Here is an 8,792-nt window from a genome sequence, read left to right as displayed (position 1 = left end):
TCACTCTCGCCGCTCCTTTTTATCCTAGTGATGGATGGTTTGAGCCTTCATATCAAAAAAGCAGTGGCCGAAGGTCAGTTCTTGGCATTACACATGGCAAATGATATTGATATTTCACATAGTTTTTTTGTGGACGATGTTCTTATTATGGGGATGCTTAATCAATTTGCATGGTTTTCTTTATATCACATATTTTCAAAATTTTCTAGTGCAACCGGGCTTTATATGAATCTTCAGAAATATATTATATATGAAAATATGTGTGATATGGAGACTATTGAGTATATAAAAGGTCTTTTCAGGGTGGCTGTGGACCATATTTTGAACGATATGAAATACCTAGGTTTCCATATCAAGCCGTGTGGATATAAGGTGGTGGATTGGATGTGGCTTGTAGATCGATTTTTCAAAAGAATATCGGGCTGGGAATATAGATGCCTATCATTGGGAGGCCGTATCATCCTGGCACAAACTGTTCTGATGCAGTTGAGTGTATACTGGGCACATCTCTACCATATTCCTATAACTATTGTGAAATGCCAAGAAAGGATTATGGTTAATTTCATATGGTCTGGTAGCTGGGACAAAAATAAATTCCATTTGGCAAAGATGTCACAAATCTAACTCCCAAAGCATATGGGAGGATGGGGCATTTTGAACATGAGACGCTTCGATGGGGCATTATTGCTCAAATCGCTATGGAGGGGGATCTTTGTTGAAGGTTCCTGGAGTAGGATCATCAGGCACAAATACCAAAAGGACTAGGATTTCCGGATTTGGTATCACAAAGGATCTATTGGCATCTCAACAGGCTCGGCTATCTGGAATAGTTTCAGGAAGATAGATAAACTTTTTTTACATAACCTTGCTTGGAACATGGGGTCGGGAAACAACATTATTATAGGATCTGATCACTTACTGGGCTATGGGGAGGATCATCATATACCGGAGACTTTTATCAGTTTTTTAAATGGTCGTGGGATTTTTTTCTGGAGCCAAGTCATTGACTCATGGAGGGTCTGTGTCCCTCCTGGAAGGGGGTGCACGCGGTGGGTTTGGATGGTCAAATGACAGCGGTATGGGAACTAACTAGCGTTCACATGAACTTCATTGGCATCTGTCGTGATGACTCCATTGACCGCCTTGTATGGTCTCGGAAGATGAAAGGGGCGAACATTATGGTGGCAGATGCATATAACAACCTCTGCAGAAGGGTGTCCCGGCAAATGGAGATAGGTGAGTTCTATAAATTTTGGAAAACAAACTCCTCCAACAAAATCATTCTTCTATTTTGAGGGTGAGTTCTTTGAACAGACTTGTGGTGTTGCCATGGGTTCCCCCCTTTCCCCGATTGTTGCGAATCTTTTTATAGAAGATTTCGAAGCCAAAGCTTTAGCCTCGGCTCGTCTCCTTCCCAAGCTTTGGAAAAAGTATGTAGATGACACTAATGTCATCTGGTCCCATGGCAAAGAGGAGCTGGATCACTTCTTCAATCACCTCAACGATCAGTCCTCTGCCATTAAGTTCACGATGGAAAAAGAGGTCAATGGTTGCCTCCCTTTCTTGGATATTCTTATATCTAAGAATAAGGATGGCTATCTCTCCCACCCTGTGTTCCAGAAGAAAACACATACTGAGCAGTATATTCATGCTAGTATATTCATGCTGATTCCCATCACTTCCCTGCTCAGAAGATGGATGTTCTTAACACCCTCACTACTCGTGCCCTTAGGATTTCTGATAATGGGAACTTTGATAAGGAGAAATCCCATATCCTTGATGTCTTTGTGGAGAATGGATATAGTAGGCGCCTAGGTCGGTAGGCTTTCCTTAAAGCCTCTAGAAATGCGGTAATTAAGAAAGAACCAAAGGAGCGCCGACTAAGTGTCCATCTTCCCTATGTCCAAGGAACCACAGACAAGATTGCTCGGATCCTTAAGAGATATGATATTCCCTCTACATTTAGGCCCCTCAACACCATTCGTAATTCCCTCCGGTCGGTGAAAGATCCCGTTAACCCTAAGGACATGAAGGGTGTCTACTTGATCCCTTGTTCTGTGGGACCCCCTATATCGGGGAAACAGGGCACTCCATCCATCAGAGGATTAGCGAAGATGCAGCTGACCTAAGACATGGGAGAGCCAAGTCTTCAGCGTTAGCAAAACATGTGGAAAAGACCAAGCATCAGGTGTGTATAGAGGAGGCCAAGGTTATTGCCAAAGTTGCCCAATTCCATCATCGTAAATTCAGGGAAGCTATTGAGATCGAAAGAAGGCCTAATAATCTCAATAGAGATGACGGCTGGAAGATCAGTAGATGTTGGATCCCTGCCCTTTCGTCTTAGTCTTCCCCCCCCCCTCATCTTTTTCGCTTTCATTGTTCCCCCTAGAGCCTTCCTTTCTCCTAGGGTTTATCCTTCTTGCTCTGGACTTTTTCCAGTCCTTCTCCTTCTTTTTATTTTGGGTCGCTCTTTCTTTTTATTTTTTCCTGATAGATATTAGTATTTACAATTGTAACTAATATGAATATATAGATATATATATATATATATATATAATTATTATTATTTATTTATTATTTTTTTTTTTATTTTTTGTTTTTATTTTTTTTTTTTATGTTTTTTTATTTTTATTTTTATTTTTTATTTTTTTTATTTTTTTATTTTTCCCTTTTTATTTTTTATTTTTTTTAATTATTATTATTTTATTTATTTTTTATTTTTATTTTTTATTTTTTATTTTTTTTATTTTTTTATTTTTAATTTTTTTTAACTAACTATCATCTTAAATTTACCTTATTTATATATTTATAAAAAAGTTAGGTCTTCAATTTAACTAATTCCCATTTAAATTACAATTTTTAAATATTAAATTATACCTTTTTAACTAACTAATAACGTAAACACCATCTAAAATTATTTCATTTATATATATATATATATATATGGTCAATAACTAACTTCCTTTAAATTATCAAATTGACTTTTTGACTCTGGTCCCTAAGTCAAAATTAGTCGTTGATCAAGATAGCCGTTGGAGGCTCTGCTCAGACTATTTAACATGCAAAGCTGGATCTGTTTCTTCAACTTGTCCTGACGATGAACCACACTGGTTGGTTCGAAACGCGTCGACAAAGGTCTTTCTATATGTGATTTACGCCGAAGTTCTACTTATAACTATTATGGATCACAAAAGTCTCAATTCAACAAAATCATTCTCTTTTTCTGGTTGGTATGCCGCAACAAAAATCTCTCCTAGGATAATCTTCAGAAGAGGAATTGGCGTGGTCTGAGCATCTGTGTCATTTGTAGAAACGTAGAGGAGAATAATGTTCATTTGTTTCTAAAATTCCCCTACACGGTTCAGCTATGAAAAAAAATGGTGCATGCCATTGGTTTTCCATATAACAGTTTTGACAATGTCCAAAACTACATGACTTGGTGGGTTCTCAGAAATCCTTTTGGAGAAGTATTCCTCCTACACTATTTTGGATGATCTGGAAATGTAGAAATAAAAAAAAATTGAGAACTCACAAGACTGTTTTAGTTTGGTTTATGAACATACTATCTCTTCACATGCCATGGGTCTCCCACATGATAATGGATCCAATAGAGAACCCTGTGAGGAAACATGTCCGGAAATGATATACCCAATTGTTTTTTTGACGGGGCAACATAGAAGAATACATGTGGATGCGGATTTTGGATTGGGATATCCAAAGAACAAGAATTTTGTGTACATTGGCAGGCAGGCACTGGTTCAAATACAAAGGTAGAAGCAATGGCTCTATGGGGTCTGTTATGGTTTTCACACTTTCTCAATATCCCTGAAATACATATTTTTGGTGACTCAAAATCCATTGTTCAGCATGTTCTGGGTGATGCTAAAATTGAACAACATACACTCAGGGGATGGCTCAGGAAAATTGACAATCTATGGACTTTATTCCGGAATTCCTCGATTATGCATATAAGTAGGGAATTCAATCAACAAGTTGATCGATTGTCAAAGGAGGGTCTGCTAGCACAACTAGATGGCATGCACATTATGGTCAAGATGGGAGACACTACAATCGACGTGGGAGTGTTTCCATTCCCTGGGTGACTATTGTTGTCATGGTTTTTGGATATATTTGACATTATATGCTTATCTTATATATGTTTGTACATATCCCTGGTTTTTTTCCTACTATTGTGGTACTGATGTTTATAATATGGAATATGTAGAACATATGCTTTCCCCTCATGTAGATCTGATATGGTTTCATAATTGTTACATATTTTGTACACTATATATGTAGCCTAGCTTTCTGAGCCATCTCAGATGATCTGTTGGATTATATGATGTATGATGTTTGGATGGATAGCGAATTTTCTCACTCAGAAATATTGTGTTGTATCTGATTTGGCATCTTGAAATCACCCTATATAGATATATATAATTAATTTTTTCTTCTTGCTAAAAAATCAAAGTGAAGATAATGCCTCTCAAAAACTTATGATAAAATAATAAAAAATTATTATTCATATAAATGAAAACTAATATCAAAAATTAAATTTATATTATATTTTTTTCATTAAAAAAAAGTCTATAAAATATCGTAGTTGTGATTTTTTAAAAAAATTTCTAATAATAATTATTATTATTTTAAATAAAAAAAATAATGTTATAATTTTTTGATAATAAAATAGGAATGTTCCGTGTTTTTCTCTTTACCATTAATTAACTCAATAGTAGTGTGCCTTGAAGACAACCTACCACAATTATTGGTGATGATTTTATCATATTTGATTAAAACTTTGAATAATAAAAATTTTATTTATTTATGATTCTATTTTTTTTTTAAACTACATGACATGTTGTTAAATTTAATATAGCAATAGTCAGCTTTCCTAAAAACAAATTGTCACACTTATTGGTTATGATAGATTAAATTGATTTATTGATGATTTTATTTTATAATTTTTTCTTTCTTTCCCACTAAATACTTCGATTATTCATAAATTTACACCAAAACATTTTAGTGAATATGATACTTTCACCTATACTTTCTAAAGCCTATTTGGAAGAAATTTAAATTCTATCCATTAAGTAATCTTAAGTGATCCTACAAGCTTTGTTAGTATTATGTACCAATCATTGAGACATTCAAAGGTAAATTGATGTTCATCGATTGAGCTAGATGCATATTGAATGTGATGTTGACGAGTCAGTTAGTGCCCCATCAATTTCAATGAAACACACTCATGCATTTCTAATGCCCTGCCTACTTGGGAACATAGCAATTTATCATTTATTTTTGTATGGGAACATAGCAATTTATCATTTATTTTTTTATGGTAATTCATTTTATTATTTTTCTTTTTATGTTTTTATTTTTTGGCCGCGGCTGACAGCTCTCCACAGTGAGATCTCAGAGGTATGGAAGCCTGTCATTTCTGATGCAATTAATATCTACCTCTGTGTTGGGGTTTCTTTATAGTAGATTTTGAAAACCTTGAAAGCAGACAATGCATTCTAGATTCTGGCCCTTGGTTTTGGGAAAACTCAGGCCTATTCATGAAGCCATGGAACCCATCATTCGATCCCTCAACAATAGTCATAACCTCAGCCCCAGTTTGGGTGAGATTTCCAAACCTACTCTTGCATCTCTGGAATTTCTCCTCGCTAAAAGCCATTGGAAATTTTACTGTAGGTGCCCAGAAACAGAGGAATATCCCAGAACCACCTATGCACGCATCTGTGTGGAAATTGACTTCAGCACCGGATTCCCAACTGAAATAAACCTAACAAGTAAAGACTATGTGTGGAACCAGAAACTTGATTATGAAAGTGTCCTCTTCAGATGTCGATCTTACTTTGAGACAGGTCATCTAGCCAAAAATTGCCCAAAAGCCTCCCAGAAAAATGCTAGAAAAAATCACCATAGATCTACATGGTGGGAAGGAGCACAAAAAGAACAATATACTGTCATCAAAGAAGAATACTCTCGAGAAAACTCTGAATCACAAGAAATCGAGCAAAAAATAAACAACTCTCAAAACAAGTAGGGGGAAAGCCCCGCCCAACTCAACAACCCCTCAAGCATCAACAATTATGAGGATTCGAATACCGCACAAAATAAATCTTCATTTCACAGGAAAGCAAATCTCCTAGACCAAACTTCTTCTCCGACTATCTTCAAAAGGACGAACACAACAGATCGCAAAGCTAAGACACGAATGTCCCAAGAACCAGAAGAGATGAACGAGATGCAAGATAAACGAAGTTGGAAGACCGTAAAGAAAAAAAAAAAAGCTACATCACCAATCTCGCCAAGAAAGACGAGGAGCCAGACAATTAAAAACTAAGAAAATTATAGGTCCGATAAACCAATTTGGTCTCAATAAACGTTAACCACTGTCATCATCTTTATCGACTTTTCAAAAATGTATTGTATAAAAGAGATTGAAACATAGTTTATGTAATATGGATAAAGATGAAAACATGATGACCTTTTCATTTAATAAAAAAATTAAAATATCATCATATTTTATATTAATGGGTTACAAATTTATTCTCTTTATATTTATTTAGTTAAAAATAATTAAAATTAATTTAATAATTAAAGAGTTGTATTTTGAAAATAATATTGTTAAATAATTTGTAATTAATAGATTATAAGTAATCATTTTATATATGAAATTTTAAGAATTTTTGAGTTAGAATTTTAATTTATTTTTGAATTTATATTAAAAAATAACTTATTTTAACTCATTAATATAAAAGAGTTAAACAAATTTAATTTTTCTAACTCCTGTGGTTTGAGAGTCTTCTGGGACGTGCCGGGATTGCAGGGTGGCAATAAAACCATTTCTGAAAGAGAAACCACTAATGGAAGTGCCTCTGTCCACGTGGCCATTTTCTCTCCAATTTATGCCGATTCCAAAGCGTGTCTGGATAAACTCGTTCAAATGGTGGACTCCGCAGATTTCTCTCTTCCCGTCTTTTGCGACGTCCAGCGTTGTGATGTGAGGTCCACCGGCCAAGATATTGATGAAGTGTACGGCAGATCCGTGCGCAAGCACGAAGAGAAGCATGGATGCCATTACCAGATAATTCAGAAATGGAGATTTGATGTGGACACTCTAAGAAACGGAGTTGTCTATAATGTGATTTTTTGGAGATTTCGGTGATGGAATCCGGCAGAAAAAATTGAGCTTAAATCTTGATTTGTATTATTTAAAATGGTTTTTTAACTGCATATTTGGATTCAGCACCCTGAAAAACCCCTGGGACACTTTGATTGTGCAGAAATTAGCGATCAAACTTGCGATTCCAATAAATAGCTGCCGGATTTTGACCGGAAAAACCCACCGAAAAAGTTTCCAAAAAACCACATTATAGAGAAATGCAGTAAGAAACAGCTTTTCGATGTTGGAGTGTAAATGGCATCCATCTTTGTTTAGGTTTAATTTGTTTCCTAATCTCATCTCCTCTACTCTCTCGAGATCTTTGTTTCGGTCTAATTTGTTGGATTGATCGTTATTGGTTAAATTTATCTTAATTCTAAATTTTTAATGTGTTATATTTTTTTTTATATATTTTTTTTAATATTAAAAAAAATGATATACAAGATTTTATATTTAATTATATTGGTTTTTCATTATTATTCAACAAAAATTATGTGGTTCAGTAATTATTTGTTGAGTTTTAGGCTATTAATTTATTTCCTTAGGTCAAAAAAGGACAAGATGATTCTATTAAAAACAATTTTAAAAAAGACTTTAATCACAAATACCATCCATACACATGATGATGATGGTTAACGTCCACTGAAACCATATTGGTCTATTGGACCTATAATTTTCTTTCTTAGTTTTTAATTGTCTGGCTCCTCGTCTTTCTTGGTGAGATTGGTGTTGTAGCTTTCTTTTTTTTTTCTCTACAGTCTTCCATCTTTCTTTATCTTGCATCTCCTTCATCTCTTCTGGTTCTTGGGACATTGGTGTCTTAGCTTCGCCATCTATTGTGTTCGTCCTTTTGAAGATAGTCGAAGAAGAAGTTTGGTCTAGGAGATCTACTTTGCTGTTAAATGAAGATTTATTTTGTGCAGTATTCGAACCCTCATAACTGTTGATGCTTGAGGGATTGTCGAGTTCACTCTTTTGTTGTTGGGTGGGGCTTTCCCCCTGCTTGTCTTGAGAGTTGTTTCTTTCTTGCCCGATTTCTTATGATTCTGAGTTTTCTCAAGAGTACTATTCTTTGATGACAGAGTAGTGTTCTTTTTGTGCTCCTTCCCACCATGTAGATCCGTGGTGATTTTTTCTAGCAGAATTTTTCTGGGAGGCTTTTAGCAATTTTTGGCTAGGTGGCCTATCTCAAAGCAGGATCAACATCTGAAGAGAACACTTTCATAATCGAGTTTCTGGTTCCACACATAGTCTTTACTTGTTAGGTGTATTTTAGCTGGGAATCTGGCGCTGAAGTCCATTTCCACACAGATGCATGCATAGGTGGTTCTAGCATATTCCTCTATTTTTGGGCACCTGCAGTAAAATTTCCCAATTGCCTTTCTAATAGCTTTTAGCGAAAAGAAATTCGAGAGATGCAATGGTAGGTTTCGCAATCTCACCCAAATTGGGACTGAGGTTATGATTGTTGTTGAGGAATCAAATGATGGGTTCCATGGCCTCATGAATAGCCCTGATTTTTCCCAAAACCAAGGGCCGAAATCTAGAATACATTGTCTGCTTTCAGGGTTTTCAAAATCTACTAGAAAGAAACCCCTAGCACAGGGGTAGATATGAAACC

At 35.4% G+C, this 8,792-nt stretch overlaps 1 protein-coding gene across 1 annotated transcript; it reads left to right on the top strand.

Annotated features, from left to right (window-relative positions):
- Window positions 1-1,010: 1,010 nt before the first annotated feature.
- On the top strand, window positions 1,011-7,174 carry LOC149217634 (uncharacterized). Its single transcript, XM_089390311.1, has 2 exons — window positions 1,011-1,236; window positions 6,810-7,174. Exons 1-2 carry the CDS (start codon window positions 1,011-1,013, stop codon window positions 7,172-7,174), a joined length of 591 nt encoding a protein of 196 aa, XP_089246437.1.
- The last annotated feature ends 1,618 nt before the right edge of the window (window positions 7,175-8,792 follow it).

The sequence above is a fragment of the Pinus tabuliformis genome, chromosome 1_1 (genome assembly GCF_031772625.1).
Source record: "Pinus tabuliformis cultivar Carrire ecotype Pingquan chromosome 1_1, CPIR1, whole genome shotgun sequence".
Classification (NCBI taxonomy): domain Eukaryota; kingdom Viridiplantae; phylum Streptophyta; class Pinopsida; order Pinales; family Pinaceae; genus Pinus; species Pinus tabuliformis.
This window is presented reverse-complemented; position numbering and strand designations above follow the sequence as displayed.

Excerpts from the sequence above, each read along its gene's own strand:
- LOC149217634 (XM_089390311.1), top strand. The coding sequence starts at position 1,011 with ATGGAGGGTCTGTGTCCCTCCTGGAAGGGGGTGCACGCGGTGGGTTTG. Across the intron at positions 1,237-6,809 it reads GTCCCGGCAAATGGAGATAG|TCTTCTGGGACGTGCCGGGA; the intron begins GTGAGTTCTATA and ends GTGGTTTGAGAG.